The 25259-nt window shown below is 42.5% G+C and overlaps 1 protein-coding gene across 1 annotated transcript in view; it reads left to right on the forward strand.

The window, feature by feature from the left end:
• The first annotated feature begins 12627 nt into the window (after window positions 1-12627).
• The window catches only part of LOC137162396 (serum paraoxonase/arylesterase 2-like), a 37410-nt gene continuing 24778 nt past the window's right edge, over window positions 12628-25259 (forward strand). The window contains exon 1 of the mRNA XM_067562169.1: window positions 12628-12780. Within this exon, the coding sequence (XP_067418270.1) occupies window positions 12707-12780 (74 nt within the window). The 5' untranslated portion in view covers window positions 12628-12706. The remainder of the gene's footprint in view (window positions 12781-25259) is intronic.

The following is a 25259-nucleotide window of genomic DNA, read 5'->3' on the forward strand; positions in this document are numbered from 1 at the left end:
TGCTCTAACCAGTGGGATAAAAGTTATAATGTCAGCATCACCTTCTCCACCTCTGGCTGTTTTGTGTAGAGCGAGGCAGGTGAAAACTCATTCCCCCAGAAGGCACATAAGCTGCCTAACTCCAGGCGGCTGGTTCCCATTCAGGAATGCTAAACAGAGATTGGGCTGCAGGGACGCACCGGACTTAGGCACTGATCTCTGAGAGAGGGGTGGGGTTTATCCCTCTAGCTGGCATCTCCCATTGGCTAACTCAGATGGCTCCATGCCCAGCATGTGGGTATTGTGGGTTGAATTCTTAGGTGCCTGTTTCTCCCTGTTCATTGTATAGGGGGCCTAGACTCCTAACTCAGCTTTGTGGATTGCAGTGTTCTTCTTGTGATTTTCCAGGTGCCTAAAAGTTACATGCTGTGACTTTCAGCATTGCAATGCCTAAGTCCCTTGGGGGATCCCAGCCTAAGCACCTAAATACTTTTAAGATCTGGACCCTACTGATTAGACTGGAAGTTGCCCATGCTTTGAGCTTTGGAAGATAAAGACCAATCTTCCCAGCTCCAGCTGAGCTGAGCAGCACTTAGCTGCCTTTCATTTAAAGCTTGATTCTCAGGTCTGACACTGGTGTCTGATGTCATCAGCCCAAGTCACTTGGTCTGGTTAACAATTCTCTGCTCCCCTTGTGTTCTTTTTTTGCTTGATCTGTTGTAGCATCTTGCCCTTGAGGAGGGGTCATTCTCCTTCATACCAGTGATGATCATGGCTGAGTGGAGGAGTCCAGCAGGGACCTAAGAAAATTAGTCACACAGGATAGGTACATGAAATTAGCCTGGGGGAAAAGCCCAGATGAAGGAGACCAGAGAAATGGGGAAATGTGCTGAATCTGGCTATGAGTGATCAATGACAAGAAGCTGTTCAGTTTTTTTTTAAATCTTGGAATAGAATATAAATTTGCCAAAACTGAATTATCCGAGGCAATTGGAGTACAGTTGTACCTACAGTAGTATGGTCACGTTCGTGTTGCAAAGTTCTGTATTCTGATTGGCTGAGGAGTTCTAATTTACATAATCATTGTATGGTAATATTTCAACAGCCATGCAGTATACAAATCCTTATGTTCTATTTGACAGTGGGCTATTGGTAGCTAATCAGATGCAGGGATTTGTACTTAAGCAAGAGGCAGAAACTTGATGCACTTTTAATTTCAAAAACAAATACATGATAGTTAGCAATGAGCCAGGATAGCATCCGTTAGTATAAAAGAAATTAGCATGAGGAGATTGCCATCTACATTAAAACCCAGGCAGAAACATTTTGAATCAAATGGAGCAATGCAGAAAGGTAGCCAAGAAGAGTTAGAGAAATCCAACAGGGCTGTAACAAGGGCAGGACCAAACATTTCAACATTCTTCCACAGTAGTGGGTGGTCCCTCTACAAATGTTCAGGTGAAAACTACAATCAGATTGCAGAGTTGAGTTGATTGTGAAAAGACAGATTGCTGCAAGTGCGAAAGTTCTTCTATTTAACCAGAAGGGAAAGACATTGTGCCGTAATGTTCCCTGAAAGCAATGTGGTTTTACTGCTGTAGAGTTTCCTACAATTCTGAGGAAAACCAAAATGAGCCATGTGAAAGGTAGTTATTAGCAAAATACTAATCACTACAATGTAAATTAAAACCATCTAAATTCTTGTAATATTGGTTAAACTCTGTCTCATAGAAAAGTTTGGTCCCACCTGCTCTACCTCTCTCTGCACATATATATTAGACGTCTCTGTTCTCTTAATATCTGTGCACAACTCCCATTAACAAGAAATGGACTTAATTGGGAGGAAGAAGAATAAATGTTATACTGTTCAAACAAGGGGCCAGATTCACTCTTGCTGAAGGGCAAGGGGTGTAAGAGTGAAATCTGTGCCTCTTCAATCCTTGACTTCTCTGCCAGCAAGAGGCCAGCTGTGGTCATGGTTTAGTGATGTGGGCAACAGGACTGAGGCTAAGTCATGTTATATAGATTCAAGCTCTTTGGCTGACTTCTACATTCCCATGACCGATACAGGGATAGGACCCATGTGCAAAAATTTCACGGTTGGAATATATTCCTTTTTGAGACGTTTCAGCCTCTTAAGAATTTTTAATGTCCATTTATTTGAGGATTAAAAGGCAAGAGTTGGTGCATGCTAACATTTAATAGCACTGCTTTGATAGATTCCAATTAACAGCCTAAAGATATGAAGATTGTACAATTCAACAGTTCATTTTCTACAAAACATTAAAATCTTAGTAGATTACTAAGGTGGCAAGGACCATCTTTTTTGTGTGTGTACGTACAGCACCCAGCACAATGGGGTCCTAGTCCTAGTTAGGGCTCCTATACGCTACTGAATAGCAATGGTAAAAATAAGAACTTACATTCAGACTTTCAAGCTTTTTAAAATAAATTACTGACACAAATTTCTTAAAATACAGAAAATTCAGTAATCAAAAAGCTTATTACATCATTCGTTACCTAGGCAATTGTTTTATAAATATGCTTGTTTCAATGAGTATATGCAACAATAAAAACAGTTAAATAGCTAATAATCTAGATGCTACAAACCACTTTAGAGCGCCACGATAAATTATTTTTGAATTCCTCATTTTTATAACAACTTAATCAAACTCATGAGGAAAGCAGTAAAATAACCTATCCTGTAATTACAACAGTACCAAACTGAACGTACCTTTTTGTCTGTTTCACCAGTCAACATCAGAAAAATCTTCTGCTCGTCAGCCAAGTCATCTGATCTGCCACCACTGAGCCAACAAAACCTGCCAATGAGAAAGAGTTAATTACCTCACAAAAACAGCTAGTCCTGGGATGTGGATCAGTAGAAGAAACTGTGTAACTGCCATCTCTAGAATTTCAGAGCTTGCAGCTGTTTTAGGGTAAAGGGTGTTTCCTTATTTTAATCACTGCATATTTTTAAATGAAGTTGAATTCTCTGCTCATTTTAATTATCAATTCAGGCCCTATGTCTAATGATTATTATTTATTATTTGCATCGTGGTAATTGCCAGAAGCTGGGTGTGGTCTAAAGTAAGCGACCCTAGTCAAAGAGCTTGCATTCAATGGGGCCATTATGTTTAAAAGGGAACCCTCTGGTTGGGGTTACAAGGGATAAAATGGTAATTACAGACCTTTGTATTAACTGGCTGCATAGGGAAGCAGCACAATCCAATCCCATGCTTTGCTCTTTGTAAGTCAGAAGTTCTCAATCTGTTCCCAGTTCTATTAGTCATGGGCACATGATCCCTGGAAGTAGAAAATTTGTGAGAGGAAGGTTGTAGCAGCACGAGGTGACTGTCCGCTCCCCTCCGTCAAGAATCCACAAGACAGCAGCACAGTCTGAAAAGTGAGAGGCGCTGGGTAAAGTGGGGCATGGCCAGGAAGCCAGTGGGACTTCTATTGAACACCCGGTAGAACCAAAAGCTGCCCTCCTCTGGTGTAACCCTGAGGGAGGGCAGTAATAGAAACACAGCCCGCCCTTCTCCAGGAGGTGAATCCTAACCCATTCCCACAGAGTGCAGCAGACTTTGCTGGCATAAGGCTAAATTGGGCCTTTGCTGTGAAACACCAAGCAAAGGGCATCAGGTGCGCCATCTACAGCAGTGTGGGAAGCAGACGGTGGCTTTCAAAGTCACACCTGCTTCTTAGATTCCCTGCTTTTTTTCCATGTGAAAGTCCTTAAAATAATTCCTAGAGCCCACCTTTTAGAAAAACATCCAACCTTGATTTAAAAATTGCTAATGATGGAGAACCCATGACCATTGGTAAACTGTTCCAATGGTTAATTACCATCATTGTTAAAATGGACACCTTATTTCCAGTCTGAATATGTCTAGCTTCATTTTCCAGTCAATGGATCATGTTATACCTTTCACTGCTAGACTGAAGAGCCCATTATTAAATATTTGTTCCCATGTAGGTATTCATAGACTTTAATCAAGTAATCCATTAAGCTTCTCTTTGGAAGCTAAATAGATGGAGCTCCTTGCATCTATCATTATAAGGCAAGTTTTCTGATCTTTTAATCATTGTCATGGCTCTTCACTGAACCCTCTCCAATTTATAAACATCCTTCTTAATATGTGGACACCGGAACTGGACGCAGTTGGATCGGTGCCAAATACTAAGATAAAATAGCCTCTCTATTCCTCTTCGAGATTTCCCTGTTTATGTAGCCAAGGATGGCATTAGCCCTTTTGGCCACAGCGTTGCACTGGGGGCTCATGTTCAGCTGATTATCCACCATGACTGAAATCTTTTTCAGAGTTACTGCTTCCCAGGATAGAGTCCCCCATCATGTAAGTATTGCCTACAGTCTTTGTCCCTAGATGTACACATTTACATTTAGCTATATTAAAAAGCATATTGTTTGCTTATGTCCAGTTTACCAAGCGATCCAGATCACTCTATATCAGTGACCTGTCCTCTTCATTATCTAGACAGTTGAGAGCTGGGAATCAAACTTAATGAACCTTCCTGTTTAATAATCCAAAGTTTAATAAATGAATTGTGTATATCTAAAATTCTGAGCTATGGGATATTGGCATGACATACCATACATATTACTTAAATATTTTCCCCATTTTTAGTGTAGGATTTTGTGAATCCAGGGACAATTTTGCATCTGTCGCTTATGACAATAAAATATAATGAAATTTGTTGTTTTTTAAAATCTCATACAATATGTTTTTACTGATACATGATGCTCTAATTATTTTCTTAATGCTCTTCTATCTGATTTTGTTTTGTACTAGTAAAATGATACATTAAAAAAACCTTTCTAAATACCTAATTATTTCTTGTGTTGTAAATGTACAATATGATCAGGAATTATTAGTAATAAAATTGTACCACAAAGATCAGATGATTGAAAAGAAATGAAGTGCATTGTACTGACTTTCGCCACTAATTTCTCAAATTTTCAGGGGATGAATGTCCCTAATCATGAAGTCTCATGGGACTCTTCTGTGGAATAATCAGGCTGCACATTTCTTTCTGATCTGTGCTCTGTGCAAAATCCTTTCTGAGTTTTCCTAAGCACTATTTTCCCATACTGTGATGGTCTGTTCCCCTGTATTCATCCCTTGCACACTATTATATTAATCTTTGTACAAGCATGGCTATGAGGTATCATATGAAAACTCATAACTTGCTGGTCAATATTGTCCTGATAAAATATATGTGGCAACTCTGTATGTACAGTTATAAGATTCCACTGTATGGTGTTACTAAGACATATTCCAAATCTGGGGAGCAGCCAAACCAGTTCCTCAGAGACAAAGGCAAAATGACACGTCAGCCAGGTGTAAACAAGGTCAAATGGGCCATCACCTGCTAAATGGCTATTCACTAGCAGGAAAAGGGAAATGGGCAAAAAAATCTACATCTTAAAAAGAAACAGTTTGAAGTTCCCATCCACACAGACTTTTTGTCTCCCAGACCTCAGCTGGAGACACTTCTCAAAGAAGGGAAAGAACTATAATAAGGAAAGGCAGACACCCCAAATCATTCTTCTCTTTCTCTCTGCCCCTGGTGTCCATAACATCTGAAGAAAAAAGGACTGGAGGAGGGATCTTGACTGAAAGAAGTTCAGCCAGTAGGACTGCTGAAATGTGGTGAGAGAGACCTTGCTTTGAATTCACTTTAATTTAAGTTAGGCATTAGTTACGTTTTATTTTTATTTTTCTTGTAACTGACTCCAACTTTTATGCCTCATTACTTGTATTCACTTAAAATCTAGCCTTTTGCAGTTCATAAAATGATTTTATTGTCTTATCTAAACCAGTGTGTTTGAATTGAAGTGTTTGGGAAACTCCATTTGGGATAACAGGATTTGTGCATATCATTTTCTATTAATAAAATGACAGACTTTTTAAGAGCTTATATTGTCCACGAGAAAGCTGGACAGTAAAAGACATACATTTCTGGGGAAAGTCTGGGATTGGGAATTGCTGGTATCTCTCTGCAGTGTAATTCAAGAGTGGCTGGCTACAGTGCTCATACAATATAACTGGGAGTAATTTACATGCTGGAGACTGTGTGAGAGCATACCAGGAATGGTAGCTCTCATAGCGAAGCAGTGTGAAAGACACCCCAGGTTAGCAAGCTGAGTGGACACAGCTGTTCATTGGTCCAGACTGTACCCTGGTATGTCACACATACCCATCCCTTTCCCTTATGAGCAGTTCTATTCTTTAAACATCTATGTCCAGAAATTGCTTTTATTAACTAATGTCCCAATCCTGTAGACACCTACATGCTTAACTTCACTTCTCATGGTGGTACAGTTAAACCCGTGTGTTTGAAGGATTGGGACCTACAGGGCTTGATCATGACTAATGAAGGAGTAAAATGTGCTGGGTTTATATTTGACGCAGTGAACAGTCCCTGGTACACCAATGCAGCTAAACTGCCAGGCACACTCGGGTTGGGGTGGGGTACAGCTATGCTGTCTGGCACATTTCTCCTTCCTGCTCACCTATATGAGGGGGGACACAGTGGTTCAGTGGAGACTGCTTCCCCTCCTGTGTTGCTACCCATGAAATGAGTACCCAGTGCAGGGATGTAAAGGAAGGGAGGGTCTTGTATATCTTTTGCCTGCAGTAGCTGGGCTACATTTTGGCCACAAACCCACACTTACTTTAAGGGAATCATCTGAGTTGATTGGAGCTAGTGCCTAAATAATTGAAAGACATTCTAATATGATTTTATTCTTAATCTGTTTGATTGAGATACCACTACAGAGTGATTAATGTCTTTAGTATTCCTAGGTACTGTAGCTTCATGCTTATCAGATATTTTGGAATATTAATCTGCTGATCACAATATATATATGTAACCCTTCTGGCAGGTGGAGTCAGCAGCAACAAGGGCTGGGTTCAGTGTCTCAGGGTTTCTCTTAACAGCACAAAGTAGATCTGGAAAAACTAAACACCATCCCTGGGCACCTCTAAGTGACAATACATCCTCATTTGCAAGCACTGAGTCAGCATGTAACAAAATAAAACTTCTCTTCACTGGGATTTGGCATCCCTACCTCCTGCTTAGCAAATGAGGTTCACTTGGGGTGACCCCCTCAATCAAGGCATGCTAAGCACAGTTCTGTTGCACTTAACTCATACAATGTGGATAACCCCTGCATTCAAATACTAGAATGATTTGCAATCCCAAACCAGCCAAAATCGATCATTTTGGCAAAGCGGCGCCTTCTGCTGTGCACCAAGAGAAAGTAGGCGAGTCTATGCAAATAAGGTCTGCTCCTGAAGTCTTTTCTCCCAGCATATCACTAGATGTCAGGGGAGAGCTCATTCAGACCCTGCTTACACAGAATGAAAGAAAAACTTTGGGAACAAAATATCTCAGACCAAAGATAAGCAAAGATAATTTTGCTGTATTGCATAATGTTCCAGTAATCAAGATAATTTTGGAACTGATCTATTCTTAATTGACATTAGTAATAAGAGATGTAAGGACTATGCAAGCCTTACATATTTTCTTTTTTAAACATATGTCCTTTCCATCTGCTTCTTTGAAGCATTGTATTATAGTTGTATTGTTCTTCGTTTTATTAAATAACCTCTGAAGGATGCTACATGTTGTATATACAGATTATCGATTGTATATATAATTATTGATTTCACAACAGATTATTTCAACCTTCATCGGCATGTGTCATTGTTCAAACAGGCAAACTCAGTGGGTTCTACCAACCCAGGCATTAAAAGGGAGAGATTCTACTCTGTGACACCAACATCAATCCAGAGTAATTTCACTGCAGTCAGTGGAGTCAGATGATTTACTTAGATTTACAGAGGAGAAAATGAGATCAGAAACTGGCTTTATCCACTCTCAGTTCATTTGAGTAAGAGAGACAATTGGAATTATTTAGATAAAAGGTTTACAATGCAATCTGTAAGCAAGGAGTGATTCTTGTATGAGGTTCTTCCTACTGTCTGATCTGATCCAGTTCCCTTTCAAGTCAATAGGAGACTTTCCATTGACTTTTGTGGGAGTTTGAATGGACACCGTGACTCTCCACTCTATGAAAGTAGTCACAATGCATGGTGTAAACTCCTTCATTTGCAGAAGGCTGAGTAAATAGGCTCCACTAGACATGATTGAATGAACAAAGGCATAACTTAGTAACTGAGTCTCTAAGCAGTTTCAAAGAAACTGGCCATATGGCAGGTGACCCTGTACCTAGGGACACTGATGAAATGATGTGTTCTTTGTCACAGGATTTTAAAATAACTCATGTCCCTTTCTAATTAGGGTGACCATCTGCTCTTCTATCTTGATGGGATATTTCATTTTAAAATATAGATCAGTGTGGAAAATCATATGGTCAAGAAGAGGAGAACAAACATTTCTGTTAGGAAAAACTTGTATATGCTTTACAGAAAAATGGGTCAACAGTGCTCCCTTATTGCTCAGTGCTTCATTAATTAATTACTGTGTGGATTTTTACTACAAAAACAAAACAACAATCAAATAATAATGATATCACTTTGTACTTTTGATGCTTTTCATCTGAGAATTTCAAAATGCTTTACAAAGATTGGCAAGTCCAATTCCAGCCCTCTAATTTTTATGTCAGCTTGTGAGGAAACAGATGTTGTCAATAGCCTGATAACAGAGTCCCGAATTATTAAAATTATTTTTTTGTTTTAGGCATATTGTGTGGGCAGCATTATATTAGAGGCCGAGGAAAGCACTTCAGGTAGATTCTGACTAAACTAAATTCCATGTCTCAGCAGCATGCACCTAGAAGTCACTGACCTGTAGCCTTGCAGATATTCAGGCATCTGGTGTAGTTTAAGAGAGGCTCTCCATCTTTTGTTACTCCTGTAGCCATGTTGCAAACCAAAATGAAGGTACATTTAAGGATTTTAAGGAATATTTACTAAGCAAAGGAAAACATTCACAAATTATTGATAAAATGGTTATCATCAAGTGCAATGCCTGTATATTTATTTTCGATCATTTCTGGCAAAATGCATCACAGTCTTGCACTTTTCAAGTAGTAATAGAACTTAAAGGAACAATATCAAATTAAATATTGGTTCAGAACCTCAGATGGTGTAAACTATCAAAGCTCTTTTGAAGTTAACGGAGCTACAGTTTACAACTGCTGAGGACTATTTTAAAATAGTGTCTCCTAAAATAGAAAATAGATTGGAGTTTTAGTGAAAAACTTTTTCAACATCTTGAATTTTGAGGGAAAAAAGGGGAAAATTTTCAACAATAGATTTACAATTTCTCCCCAGTTTTTCAGCCAACTACAAAACCTGTCAAAAATTTTCAAATAGCAAAATGTTGATATTGTGAAATTTCAAAATTTTAAATGTTGACAGAAGAAACACGGACCAGCTCTAACATCTATTTAGCATCTCTGCCTCTAGGGTAGCTGTTCTCTATACTTCATATTCTTTTTTTTTACTCTAACATGTGGCTTTGGAACCTACAAATCTCAGGCCAACGGATTTACACAGGGATGAATCTGGATAGTTGTATAGTGTTTTGAACACCCTTGTAAACAGCCTAAGAGAATGCAAATGGAGCATGTGGAGCCCGAGCTGCTACTTTCTTAAGGTTTCCATACAAGAACAAGCACCTCTGTTCCTAGGAAAGCCATGGTGCACAAAGAGACATTCACACCAGAAACACCTCTTCCCTGTGAGATTGGAAGGAGGGATAGCTGGGCAGGTGCCGTTCTGTAGCAAGGTTGCTATTGCAAGGAGCATCTCTATAAAATGTTATTGCCACGGTGAGGTTGCAGTGGGGGAGGTCTAAGTTGGACATTAGGAAAAAGTTTTTCACTAGGTGGGTGGTGAAGCACTGGAATGGGTTATCTAGGGAGGTGGTGGAATCTCCATTTTTGGAGGTTTTTAAGCTGCTGGGATTATTTAGCTGAGGTTAGTCCTGGTTAGTCCTGCTTTGAGCAGGGGGTTGGACTAGATGACCTCCTGAGGTCCCTTCCAATTCTACGAAGTGAGGGACTTAGTCCTGCTGTTAAAATGCTGGAGTGGGCGTCAGGAGATCTCGGTTCAATTCCTACATCTACAATAGCCTGCCAGAGTGACCTTTGCTAAACCACTTGATCTTGATGTGCCTAGGTCCCCTCCAGGTAAAAATACTGTGTGGAACCTGGCACGTTGGCTGGATTGGGGGGGGGCATTTATTATGTTATTTAACATCAATACTTCAGAATCATAATTCATGTGAGATATGCCACGTCAGGTACTGTTAGAAAGGCTATAATGTGCTAAGTAAGATGATGATGTTTATGTTCATGTGTTATATGTGTAATGGAAGTTATGGATATGGTTGATATATCTGTATTTCAAATTGTGCTGTGTCTGGGACACACCCCAGACAGGATGGCTGCAGCACTAGCCTGCTTAATGGCCCATTAAGAAATTCACAGATACAAGGGGCCCAGGAGGAGAAGCCAGGGATATACCTAATGAGTCACCAGGACTTACTCATGTGACTCTGAATTCCATTTTGGTTCCTGCAAAATTCCACAAGCAGCATGGCACAGACCAAAGGACATAAAAGGCAGCTGCCCGGGATCCATTTTGTCTTCAGTCACTAGTCTTTAGTCGTCAGTCTACCTCTGAATCAACTCATCTACAACTGAACTGAAGCTGTGAAACAAAGGACTGAGACCCATCCAGATACTGGATGTACACCAGAGGGACTATACAAGCCTGCAAACTCCACAATTCTTCTAGAAACCTGATATATATGGACTTTCAAATCATTTGTATGTATCTGATTGATTTACTCTTTTAACATTTCTCTTATAGTTTGTTTCTTTTATAATAAACCTTTAGTTTTATTTACTAAAGGATTGGCTGGCAGCGTGGTACTTTGGGTAAGATCTAAACTTATATTGATCTGGTACTGTGGCTGACCCTTTGGGATCAGGAGAAACATTTTTGGTAAAGAGCATAGAGTTTAAATAACTGGTCTCTTTACTGGACCTAGTGGCTGATTGGGAGCCAGAGACTGAAATGCAGTAAAGGGGGCTGTGTGTATTTGTATACTGGCTTCTTAGTAACCAGTGTGGGGAATCAGAAGCACTGTTTATGGCTGGTTGGGAAGTCTGACTTCAGTGTCACCCACCAGTGCTGGGAGAATCTGCTCTCCTTTTACAGCCTGCCCTGTCCTTGGCATTTTCAGGTGGCTACCCTAGGCATGAACGGGTCACAGAACCAAAAATACACATTTGTGAGTCCCATACATATGCTAAGTGGGACATAGAAGAGATAGAAGGGAATGCGTCTGCTTTCTAGCAGCCGTCTGACAGTGTTGCCAGATCTTGTGATATTTGGTGGGGTTTCTTCCATTTCAGCATCTGGGGCTTGAAGAGATTGCATGAGAATCTCAGCTTCTATTTCTAGACCCCATGGTGTCAGAGAAAAGCTGGTAAACATGGAGTAAACCTAAAAAGCTCAGAAACCAAAAAGAAAAAAACTCCAACATTTATTTTAAAATCTCATGATTTTAGGGAGGCCTGACTGATGTTTTTTGAATAGTTGCAGGTTAGCAATGCTGGTTGTGCCTGTTTCCCTTGGAGATATGCAGTTTTCCCTTATTGCTTTTTAATGGGGAATCTTTGGCCATTTCTCATAACTGGAGACATGGGGCTAAGAGTCCCAAAAGACTTAGACATGTAACTGCCACTTTAGGTGCCTAAATCCCAGAATCAGGGATTCACTAATCTCCCACTCAGATGCCACCAAACCTTGGAGGTACCTAAACTTCCTCAGAGCCTAAATTTTTGCAGTAGAAGTTCCCTAAGTGCCTGTGATACGTGTGGCCTGGTGCCTCACACAGGGTGTCTGCCTAAGCCCGGTCTACACTACAGAGTTAGGCTGACATAAGGCATCCTACATCGCCCTAACTCAGCAAGCGTCTACACTAAAATGTAGCTCCCACTGTTGTAATTCGCCCACTTCACTGACTTAATAACTCCACCTGGGCAAAAGGCCTGGCGCTTAGGTCAGTATATTTAGGTCGACACAGCATCAGTGTAGACACAGCGGTGCTTACATCACCTGCTGCTGCCTTTCAGAAGCCTTCCTGCAGTGCCCCACAGGACAGTTAATCGGTACAAGCGCGCCCGCCGAGGACGCCCGCCGCCGACACCAGGAGCGTGGTGTGGCCGTGGAAAAGCAATGTAATCACGGCAATGGCCATAGGTCGAGGTAACTCAGGACAGCTTCATTCTGTAGTGTAGATGTGCCTGAAGTTCCTTTGTGAATCTCGCCCAGGCTCCTTGGTATCTCCTAGACCCGAGCCAGACGTGGCCCATTCCCTCCCTTGGCTGCTCGGGGAGTTAGTGCTGCGCTGTGTCTCTCTGGCCCAGGGCTATTTCTGAGCCTGGATCCGGCAAGGGAGCTCAACCTTAGACAAGAGAGAGGCGGTGCGAGCCAGGGGCGGGAGGCGGAGCTGCTCCACCCCTAAGAGCGGTCCTGGGGCACCGCTCCAGCAGCTGGGCGGGGCCAACCAGCCGCCAGAGGCGGAGCTCGAGGGTCCGCTGCTGCCCCGCATTGGTCAACTCCAGGGGGGCGGGGACAGCTTCCCCTGCTGGGCTGGGGCGCCGCGCTTGCCGTGCTTCGCGTCGCGTGGCGGGCAGAGCAGGCTGCAGCGCCGAGCCATGGGGAAACTGCTGGGGCTCGCCCTGGTCGGGATCCTTGCAGCCTTCTTGGTGGAGAGGCTAATGGAGTTCCGGTAAGCGAGCCTGGCTCCCTAGCTTAGGTTCAGCCGCGCCTCGGGGAGCGGGCCTGGCAGAGCCGGGGCGCCTTTGTCCCACGGAGTGGCTGGAAAGTCCCGAGCTCGTGTGAGACCCCCAGGGAGATGCCGTGGCTTTCCCTCGGGATCGTGCTGCTCTTGCCGCGTGTGTGTGTGTGGGTGTTTTAGTAGCGATCTGTATTTCAGTGGCACAGCGTTTCTTTATTACTTCCAGTAGTACGGCCACAGGTGGGGAATTGAATTCGAAGTCACTCCGGTCCGGAGGGAGCGCTTTGATCTCGCGCGTCCTGACGCGTGCGACCCCCTCCCCGCCCCCCTTATTGCCCAGCGTTCTTGGCATTCTGCCCACGGCATGCAGGGCAGCCGTGCTATGGAGAGGAAACTCGATTGCGCATTCCTCCCCGCACCGGCTGAGTGCAGAGCTGGCAGGAGCGAGCGGCGGCAGATCGAAGAGCCTGGTTTTATAGACCCTGGATCGCTGAGCAGCTGAGATTACAGTCCTGTTTTGAAAAAAACAGTGCTTGTCTCCCCAGTCTTCAGAATGGCAGCGTCTTAGTGGGGTTGCAGCTCGTCTCGTTGTCTAGCCTGCAGCTTTAGCAGAAGCCTGCACGTACAAAAATGCAATTGAATTCCTCGGAGGAAAGGAGGGGTTAATATAAACTACCCCGTTATTCTCCAGATGAAATCGGAGTACTTGCTTTGTTTGCTTTTGCATTGTTCATTCTAAACCAGGCTTGAAACAAATTTCAAAAATATTTGCCCCAGATAAATCAGATTTACAGTAGGATGAGTTAGTAGCTGGGAATGCCAAATCCTTTGCTAACTGGAGAGCTAATTGGGGTTTGTGAACCTTAGGGTGGTTTACTTGCCTGTTCCTCCTCCAACTGAGGGCATAATGACTCAGGATGGTAGTAAACACAATTTCACCAATCACTCCTTTAAAAAAAAGCTGTTTTGCAAAATAACTGCAGTTTAGATTGCAAAAATAAATACCTTTATTTGTTTTAATCCAGAACTTGTGACTAACAAACCAGTTTGTGTAATCGCTGGAGCCAATATAAGGGAATATGTCAGTTTCAACGTTCTGTGGAGTTGTTATGAGTAATGAGATGAATAGTAAACAGAATCAATAAGACCCTAGAAGTAGAGAGTACATATAGCAAAGGCTACTCAGTTCAATATTACAGAAATAGTTTTTTCTTAAAAACATAACCATGTAACTTTACTAGCTGTAGGCTAGAAAAGCGAATGTGGAACTACTTTGTTACATGACAGTGGAGACATTACCCTTGCGATACTGAGTAATGTAAAAACGTTTGCAAGACATCAAAGTAACAACGTATAAAGGATTTAAATTTTAGATCTGACATTATAGCTAATTACAAAGAAACTTTTTACTACTTACTTTTGTTCAGAGTAAAGTGCAATACCAGCTTATTAAGAGAAGTGTTGCATTTTGGGCTAAATTCTACTCAATGCTAATGCTGCCACTATTCTGAGTACTAACTGGGAAATTTATTGGCAACAAGAAACTGCTACTATTATGTCTCCCAATATAGGGATCTTGGTAAAGTTCTAGCATTCCCAGTTCATTTTTTGGGTGCGCTGTTTCAGAGCGTAGCAACTAGCAGGCCTCTGTCAAAAACTGAACAAAGAGGATGAAAATAATATTGAAAACTGGTAAAATAAAATTATATGCTAGGAATAGATAAAACTTAAAGCACTTTGTGAATATTCTGTTTAATTTTAACTTTTTTATGACTTGTGTTTTTCTGGTGTGTGTGTGCTGCATTATAAGCCTGCTACATTACAATCTTGCAGATACAGCAGTACTGGTGACTGGAAATGTACAACTTCAGATAAGAGTTGAGACTTTTGTGTCCAGTTTCCACTAATACATATTGGAAGGAGGGAGATGGGAAAGTGAGATTTTCCCCCTTCCCCCTAACTCTCTCCATACCTCCTCCCACTCCAAAAGAAAATGAAAATTCAGAAATTTTGTATAGATTTGCTGCTGTTCACATTAATCCTTTGAGTTTTGGCACATTTGGTCTGATGATATGACACTGAAAAGGGTCCTATTGATGTTTGTCTTTTTTTAAAAATACATTTAACATAATTTCAGTCTGTGTCAACACTAAAGTTTTGCCAGCATTTTTTCTGGCATACACAGTTGACGTTACAATGTCATTAGAACAGGTGCACGTTTGCCTGCTTTTGCTGATGCCATGCATCCTCACTGTGAAACCCACAGCAAAACCCACCATGCAGCAAGGGCAGGCATCCACCACACACCATCTAGCACAGTGGTTCTCCACCAAGGGTACGCAGAAGTCTTTCTGGATGTACATCAACTCATCTAGATATTTGCCTAGTTTTACACCACGCTATAAAGGGAATTGTGGGGACTTGACCCCAAGCTGCCAAAATTCCCTGACAGTGCTGGTATCCCAGAATGCACTGCAAAAAGTCCCACAAGGCTACGCTAGCTAAGTCAGTACAAACTAAAATTTCATACAGACAGTGACTTGGGTATACTGCTCTATGTAGTATATCAGAATTTCTCAATCTGGGGGATCACGATTTATTTTATAATTATATGGTAAAAATGAGAAAGTAAGCAATTTTTCCATAATAGTGTGTGCTGTGATACTTTTTTGTATTTTTATGTCCATTTTTGTTATTTTTATGTCCGATTTTGTTAGCTAATAGTTTTTAAGTAAGGTGAAACTTGGGGCACGCAAGAAAATCAGCCTCCTGAAAGGGACACGGTAGTCTGGAAAGGTTGAGAACTACTGGTTGAGCACAGTGCTTTGTGGGATGTTTTTGCAGTGGATTGTGGGACACCAGCACTCTCGGAATTATGTCAGCATAGGGTCAAGTTCCCACAATTCCCTTTGTTCCATCCCATAATCTTCTCTTTTCACACAGATTTTAAATCCCCCTGGTTCTTCTCATTGCTTTTCAATATCTGTGCTGTCTGTCAGGAGAAGCTGAACAGATCAGCGGCATTCCCATTGTTTTAGAGATAGCATGCGTGATTCTTCTGTATTTGTGGAACTTCAGCAACTACCTCTACTACTCCTACAGCAGCAAAAATGAGAAAGACAGAGGCATGGGTGAAGGGGACAGAGAATGACAGTCACCAGTTGCTGCAGGCATTCACTGACCACTTACAAACAGTAGAGAAGCACTTCTGTACCCATGAAATGAGCACCAAGTGGTGGGATCGGATAATGATGCAAATCTGGGGTGATGAGCAATGGCCACAGAACCTTTGGATGTGGAAGGCCACGTTCCTGGAGGTGTGTGCCGTGGTTGCCCCAGCCCTCCAGCTCTGCGATGCATCTCAGCTGCATGGGCAGTGGAGACATGAAAGATGATTGTGCTCTGGAATCTTGTAACCCTGGGCTGTTATTAGTCAGTGGTCAATCAGTCTGGTGTTGGAAAATCTATGGTGAGGAGTGGTAGGGGGTCAGTTGTTATCCAGATGTGCAAGTCCATTAAACATATCCTGCCACACAGGATTGTGACTCTGGGCAATGTGCAGGAAATAGAGGAATTGGCTTCCTAAGCTGGGGGGAAGGGCAGTATATGGACATACATCCTGATTCTGCACCACCCGCCAGTTTGTTTCTGAATACGTAAACAGAAAGGGGTACTTTTCCATGTTTATGCAAGCATTGGTGGATCACGGGGGACATTTCACTGACATTAACATTGTCTGATCAGGGAAGGTGCATGATGCTCACATCTTCAGAAATACAGGACTTCTTGGAAAGCTGCAATCAGGAACACTTTTCTCAGACTGGTGCGTACACATTGGCAGAGTTGAAATTCCAACAGTGATTCTTGGGGAACCTCACCTACCCTTTGTATCCTTGGCTGATGAAGCCCTTTCCGTCAGCAAGGAAAGATTCAGCTCCCACCTGAGCAGGTACAGGATGAGTGTGGAATGTGTGTTTTGTAGATTGAAAGGACGCTGGAGATGCCTTGTGATTAGGTGTGACAGTTCCAGGCAACTGCCTCTGTATTTCCCCTCCAGGGTCTGCCAAGGGCAACCACTCTAGGCTCCCAGCTCCTCAGCCATCACCCCTTTTGGGTAGAGACTCACGTCTCTCACTTTCCTAACCAGGCTTTTCCAGGCAGTTCTCTGCCTACACTTTGATATTCCCAGTAAGCCAGGCTATCTGAAAGGCCGGTGTCTGTGCTTTGCTTTCTCTCCAGAAGCTATAAACAGTGTAATTGCTAGCAGTTATGAGTTACCACACAGCCCTCTCTAACCATGCATATTTATTCTTAAGTTGAATACATTATGGAAAAAACTTATTAAAAAGAATAGAAGAACATACACACATGCTAATAATCTTGAGAGATCACCTCCAACTCCAAAGAGGGCTCTGGTAGGAGTCAGTTCTTCAAACCCCACTAAGGAGTTTTTCTGTGGCTAGTATTTCATAACTGCCTCAGCTCAGAACTAGCACATCCACAAATAAGTTTGTCTTTCTCTTATGTAGCTTGGTGTTATTCAAATACCAAATATCACAGGATCTTTTTCAGAGGATAAGGGAACAAGCCACCTTTATTGTGAATACAGAAATTTGGTAAATAGTATCAATAAAAAAAATCACTGTAATAACATCAATATTGTTCCTTACTTAGTGAAATAGTATCAATAATGTAAATACTAGGCAAACAGTATCAACATTGTATCAATACTACAATTACAGAGATTCTTGTTAATAAAATATACTTCGTTGACACATGTTTCAGTTGATACTTTCATTCACACTCACACACACTGATAGGCATACACAGACCGGGAGACAGACAAACATACATAGGGGTCTCACAGATGTCATAGTTACCAGCCTCTTGGTGCTCGTGGTAGTCACTGGCCAGGTGACTGTAGCACGAGGGTGAGGAGCAAGGTTCTGCTGATGTGCACCGGTGCTCCTGGCTGGTGTGGTGATGTAGACCCGAACCTCAGCCTTCATCTTTCTGTCCCATTTTATAAGGAAAAGACTCCATGTAAGTCTATGGGTTTTTGCTCTGTCATGCTGCATCTGCATTTGTTGTGATCCTTAATCACCCACATTGTTGCAAGCCTGATCAGATTTTGTTCTTTGAAGTGGGCTGACTCCAAAGTTATCAGGGTGGGCTCCTCTTCGGCCAGTTGAGAGGTAAAAGTTGTTATCTTTGCTCCTTTCTTCCTCCCTCAAATGTTTTAGGTGAGGCTGGTGTTTTCTTTGTCTGTTTCGACATCCCTTTCTCAGACCAATTGTTCAATCACTCTCCCTGTCTACATCCACCTCAATTGCTCAGCCATTCACACTTCAATCACTCAGTACCAACTCCTAGCTGAACAATTCACATATTTTTTTAAGCAAACATTATTTCATTTTTGCCAGTGTCTTTCACAATTAGGTAGGTATATTACATTTCACGATAGGGTTTTTACAAATATATTGAAAGTGGGTAAAATTAACAGATAAATGGTCAGTGGAGTGGTTTTACAAACAATCTTTAAAAAAATAGAATTATAGAAAGTAAAGACAGACTTGAATTATTATGCAGTAAATGGATATTTTAAAAAAGCTGAAGTGAACATTTAAAAGGGTAGAACAATAAGAGTCAGTTGAGGTTTTAACTTTTGATTCAAGTTACAATGTGTCAGGCTGAAGTGCCTCTTGGTAGGAGTGGGGGGAGTGTTTGTGGCTCTGTTCTTTCATGTATTTCATGAAAACAGGATTGGGCCAACATTGGGGCCTTTGATCTTGAGAGTCCAGGAACAGCTAATCAGCAGAGAATGGTCCTCTCCTCAGAGCATAGCTTCAGAAGGCTGGGATTTTGCGTAACCAGAGTTGGGGAATTTGCATTCACCTCCCTAGAGATTCCCCAGGCAAACACTTGATGCTGTTTGTCCCAAAAGTCCATTCTTGTCTGGCCCATTGTTCAGTACAGAACTTTTAAAGTTCCTAACATTTCCCAGAGTTCATTTCCCATCTCCCCCCTAGAGAGATTACATACAATCACAGTCCATAATAATACATAACCTTTGCATTTAATACAACACATTCCAAAAAACACTTAAACTTAATTAAATAAGTGCGCCCCCTCCCTCCCCAGGATATTGCCACATCTGTCACATTAGGCTTATGAATGAATGTTAAATGATTTGTAAACACCTGTTCTGAGTTTGGAAGTAGGGGTGCTGACTTGGGCAGTCACATGTTTTGCTTGGTAAGAAACAGTAAATAAAGCATGACTTCCACACAACTCAATTTTACTGAGCAGTAATAAACAGAAGAACTTCTTAAACATTTAAAATAACTTGAAAGCAAAGTGCAAGGTGCTGGTGGCTCCTGCATGAATCACAGATTAGTATCTGTATAGTCATAGCAGGGCTCAGGTGTCACTGGCATTGAGCGATTGGGATAGATATTGCTGTAGGCTATGCTGGTGCCTTCATGGTGCAGGGGGCGGATAGTCCCAGAAACAAAGAAGTGTCCATACATTGTAATGGCTGCTGGGGTGGAAGTCTTAGGGCATCTTGCACCATAATGTTTTGTAGCATCTGCGTTTCTGCGCAGAGCTGCGTGTCTTCATGCACTTCTTGATGCACCTCTTGGTCCTTCTACTCAATGCACCCCTAGGTCCTTCTTCCAGCACAGAGGGAATCCAAGGATTTCCTCGAATCCCTAGTCTCTCGTGCACAGGGCTCTGAGCAAAGGAGAAGCTCAGAAAACCTGTCCTCCTTCGTCAGTTTCTTTTTTTCCCTCCTGGTCAGGGTCAGCAGAGGTGGAGGCTGCGCCTCTCAAGGATGCCCAGTCAAGGTCACTGATAAATAACAAGACAGACATTGTTAGATTTAAAGGGTTAGAGTATGTCTACACTGTCAGAGCTGCACAGATCGATGCAGCGGGATTGATTGAGCAGGCAGTGGAGACCTGCTCAATCAATCCCAGAAGTGCCTTCTGGCCGATGCAGTAAATCCCCCCCCGAAAAGAGTAACACTGCGTGGACCGGAGGGCATTTCCCATCAGAGCAGTGGAGATGCGGAGATGCTGCGGTAAAGATTCATAAGTAAATCAACAGGAGATATGCAAGCTACAATATGTAGCTTATGTATCTCCCATTGACAGCTGCTGGCAGTGTAGACCAGGCCCTAGCGGGAAGGAAAAGAGACATCTCAAAACTCCCTACATTTTTTTCACATAAAGATTTTCATAAAAATATGCAGAGGATCAGGCTTGGTTCAGGACTGCTCAGTGGTTGCTAACAGAGTGAGTGCATAAGGGTGCTCTTCAAAGCCTCAGGTTGGGAAAGAACACGGGGGCGACTGTTGGGTGTCCCGGGCAATATGTATAGGGATAGTGCAGTAAATATTGCTAACCTTATTTACAGGCAGTGGTGATTATAGCTGATATCGCTCCTGAGGGTGACACAGCCCCCCAGGGAAGGCAGCTGCTCAGTGAAGCTTGAAGTCTTCCTGGTCCATATACTGCTGTGTGGTGGTAGTGTTGGTTCACAGAAGGAACAAGATGACCCTTCCTAGAAATGGCCAGGAAAGGAGCAAAGAGTATCTGCTTGAAAATACTCAGCGAGATTGTGCCTGAGGACAAAAGGGAAATTCATGCCCGGGTCATCCAAAACCCCCACAAAAGGAGAAGGGTTGTTGCTACTGCCCAGCTCCGCAAGCCAAAGCAAAGTCAACCCCCCTGAGCCACCAGCAGCATCTCTACCACTTCCTGCCCTGGAATCCAAGTGCACATTTTGACGAAGGCTCTCGGACTGGGAAACCAGAGCACTGCCATTTGCAATGTGTATATACAAATCATGACGTTTGCTTGACTAAATACTGGCTTGCTTGCAAAGGATTCTGACATTTTCTAATGCTCAGATGTCGCTTTCAGAACATGTTTGTTTAGGTTTGCATTTAATGGATTTATGGCTGTAGAATTTCCATCTTGCTGCCAAAAGCTGCTGGCTACTAAATGGCTGTGATAGTTTCTTATTTTATTGCCGGCACAAGATTTTTAAAATAAACTGGCTACTTCAAAAGGCAGTTCCTTTTTTCTCTGACTGTGCATGTTTGGTTGCCATCTTGAAAGGGTGGGGAGGTGATTTTGGGGCCCATGAAGAAAGTAAAGAAAGAGAGAGAGATTTGTGCTTTAATATAGCTACCTGATCTCCCTTCCTCTTCCTCACTGGGTTCTGTGTCTAGGTTGGGTCCATCTGTCTCTTGAAGAGCTCCTGGCTCTCTGACGGGTCTGTATCCTTCGCATCCTCCTGCTCAACACTCTTGTCATTGCTGGGGTTCCTTCCTCTGGCCTCGTTAGGTGTCCGCTGTTACAGATCGGTGGTGAGGTCCCTGCCATCACCGCATACCAGCAGCAAGTATGAGGGGGTAGCCCCAGATTTTCTGTTGGCCTCACTTCCCCATAGCCTGGCATTGCTGCTCATCACCTTTGTACGCCAATTTCTGCATCCCCTCTGCAATGACTGAAGAGACCTTTCTATTCCTGTGGTTGTTTTGCAGCTGGGCTTGCACTGCACCTCTCCGCGTGGTCCAAGGAAATCCAAACTTTCTTTTCTAGACAAGGCAGCAGCTCAGAGTTTACCTGTAGCTTTACATGGAGCTACATGTTTACCCAGGTGAGCTAGTAGGAAGAACACAGTGGGTATTTTAGAGGGGGTCCAGCTTCTGGACACTGAGACCCCTGAGCAACTGAATTTAGAATTATGACCAGAGCGGTCATTCTCAGCAGGTCATTTTGGGACTATTGCTGAAGGACTGTTTCTACTGGTAAATGTCCACAAAGACATTGGAACTGTGCCAATAGAGGGCTTATGCCATTTGGGGAGGTGGTTTAATTTGGCTGACAGAGAATCAGGGTTTTAGCAGCAGGACTCTCGGACGTGCTGAAATAAGGCGAGTGTTACCAGCAAAACTTTGTAGTGTAGACTTGGGCTATGTATATAGCTGGGTACTGGGAGCTGTATGCTGTACAATAATACACTGCAATCTGTTTTCACATTGTACTTCTGTGATGGTGTATGATTGAAGTATAACCATGTATAACATTGTTGCTACCACTGTTATACCATTGCAACAAACCTTATGCAGAGTTGTCACGGTGTCAATAGAAAAGTTACGATTTGCTAAGTATGATTATCCTGTTTATATGCATATATCATGTATCTGAAATATAGCTTTTTGTAGCTGAAGTTATAGATATTGACCAGGTACTGGCATCCTATGTATATATACTGCATTCCTGAGTAACGCCACACAGTGAAGCCAGACAGCCCATTGTGAATGGACTATACAAGTTAATGGCCCATTTAAGGACACTTAGCTCACACATGGTGAAAAGTTCCAGAGGGGTAGCCATGTTAGTCTGTATACAGCAAAAACAACGAGAGTCCTGACCCACAACTACTTCAGACTTGGAGGCAATCTATACCTTCAAGTCAGTGGCACAGCTATGGGCACCCGCATGGCCCCACAGTGTGCAACATTTTTATGACTGACCTAGAACAACGCTTCCTCAATACTTGTCCCCAAGCACCTCTCCTTTACCCATGCTACACTGATGACATTTTCATCACCTGGACCCATGGGAAAGAGTCCCTCGAAGAATTTCACCGGGATTTCAATAATTTCCACCCCACCATCAACCTCAGCCTGGACCAGTCCACACAAGAAATCCACTTCCTGGACACTACAATACAAATAAAGGATGGTCACATTAATACCTTCCTATACCGAAAACCAGCTGACCACAATACATATCTTCATGCCTCCAGCTTCCACCCTGGACACATTACACGATCCATTGTCTGCAGCCAAGATACAACCGGATTTGCTCCGATCCCTCAGACAGAGACAAACACATACAGGAGCTCTATAAAACATTCTTAAAACTACAATACCCACCTGAAGAGGTGAAGAAACAAATTGACAGAGCCAGACGGGTACCCAGAAGTCACCTACAACAGGACAGACCCAACAAAGAAAACAACAGAACACTACTGGCCATCACCTACAGCCCCCTGCTAAAATCTCTCCAACACGTCATTAAGGATCTACAACCTATCCTAGCAGATGATCCCTCACTCGCTCAAGCTATGGGAGGCAGACCTATCCTTGCTTACAGACAGTCCCCCAACCTGAAGCAAATACTCATCAGCAACCGTACACCATACAAGATCACTAACCCAGGTACATACCCCTGCAACAAACCCCCGTTGCCAGCTCTGCCCACACATTGACTCTAGTGACACCATCACAGGTCCTAACCACATCAGCCACACCATAAGGGGTTCATTCACCTGCACATCCACTAATGTAATATATGCCAGCAATGCCCCTCTGCCATGTACATTGGCCAAACCAGATTGTCATTACAAAAAAGAATAAATGGACACAAATCAGACATAAAAAAGGGTAACATCCATAAACCAGTTGGAGAACACTTCAATCTCCCAGGACACTCTGTAGCTGACTTGAAAGTTGCCATACTTCTACAAAAAACACTTCAAAAACAGACTTCAAAGAGAAACTGCAGAGCTGGAACTCATCTGCAAACTTGACAATCAAACTGGGTCTAAATAGGGACTTGGAATGGTTCTCTCATTACAAGAAGTAATTGTCACCATTCACACATTCTCTCCTCCTAATCAATGGTTGTGAATAGGCCTCAACTACTCTAACTGAATGGACTTTGCTTATACCTAACTTCCCCATTGTTGTTCCTTACCCTTAGATGTATATATATACCTCCTATCTGATTTCTGTTCCTTACATCTGACAAAGTGGGTTACAGCCTACGGAAGCTTATGCCTGCTGAAATTAAAGTTGTTAGTCTTTAAAGTGCTACAGGACTCTCATTGTTTTAGCTCACACAATGGACCATAGAAGAAACCTGTCCCCACCTGAGGGGCCTCCCTGTGAACATTTCAGCCAGAACATGGATAATGGCAGCTATCATGACTGGATAAAGCATGCAAGGATATGTGACTTGCTCATGTGACCCTGGACTCCTCCTTGTGCCGGTAAAATTCAACAAGCTAAGGCTAAAGGCATCCACCCACATGGTAAAAGGCAGCTTCATCATCTCCATTTTGTCTTTGTATGCGGTTTCATTTCTTTGGACTGAATTTCTAACAAAGAAGCTCTGAACAAGGACTGATGACCTCCCAGGTGTTTGGGTAATTTCCAGACACTTTGCAAATTAGCAGTTTATTCCACCACTGCTACAGACCTGATTCAAGAACTTTGCAATAATTGTATGTATGTGATTGTTTGACCATTTTAACTCTTTTCTTTCTTTTTCCCTATGAATAAACCTTTAGATACTAAAGGATTGGCAGCAGCATCATAATTGGGTAAGATCTGAGTTATATGTTGGCCTGTTTATGTGGCTGATCTCTTGGGATTGAAAGAACCCTTTTGTCACGCATCTGTGCCTAGGGTAGCCACCTGAAAATGCCAAGGTCAGGCAGACTGCAAAAGGAGAACAGATTCTCCCAGCCCTAGTGGATAACACAGAAGTTAGACTTCCCAACCAGCCAGACCGTTCTTCTGATTCCCCACACTGGTTATCAAGAAACTAAAACAAAATATACACAGCCTCCTTTACTGCATTTCAGCCTCTGGCTCCCAATCAGCCAGTAGGTCCTGAATAGGGATAAGTTATTTAAAACTCTGTGCTCTTTACCGAAAAGGTTCTCCTGACCCCAAAGGGTCAGCCACAGTACCAGATCAATACAAGCTTAGATCTCACCTAAATACCACGCTTCCAGCTAATCCTTTAGTAACTAAAACTAAAGGTTTATTATAAAAGGAAAGAAACCAACTCTAAGAGAAATGTTAAATGGATAAAGCAATCACATGCATTCAAATGATTGGAAAGTCCATATATATCAGGTGTCCAGTACAATTGTGGCATTTGCAGGCTTGTATGGTCCCTCTGGTGTACATCCAGTACCTGGGATGGGTCTCAGTCCTTTGATTCACTGCTTTAGTTGTAGATGAGTTGATCCAGAGGTAGGTGAAGACTGACGGACTGAAGAGAAAATGGATGTGGTGCAGCTGCCTTTTATGTCCCTTGGCCTTTGCCATGGGTGCTTGTGGAAATTTACAGAAATAAGATGGAGTCCAGGGTCACATGAGTAAATCCTGGTGACTCATCGGGTGTCACCCCTGGATTCTTTTTCTGGGTTTATTGTACCTTTAAGTTCCCTTAATGGGCCATCAAGCAGCTAGTGCTGCAGCCATCCAGCCCAGAAACACAGCACAAGTTGAAATACTGATACATCAAACTTTTCCATAACTTCCAATACAAATACGACACATGCACATAAACAATATCATCATACTTAGCAAATTATAACCTTTCTAACGGTACCTGACATAGCATATCTCATATGAATTATTGTAATTTTGACAT

This window comes from Emydura macquarii, unplaced genomic scaffold (genome assembly GCF_026122565.2).
Source record: "Emydura macquarii macquarii isolate MOO-44397 ecotype Brisbane River unplaced genomic scaffold, CSIRO-AGI_Emac_v2 contig_2422, whole genome shotgun sequence".
Taxonomy (NCBI): domain Eukaryota; kingdom Metazoa; phylum Chordata; order Testudines; family Chelidae; genus Emydura; species Emydura macquarii.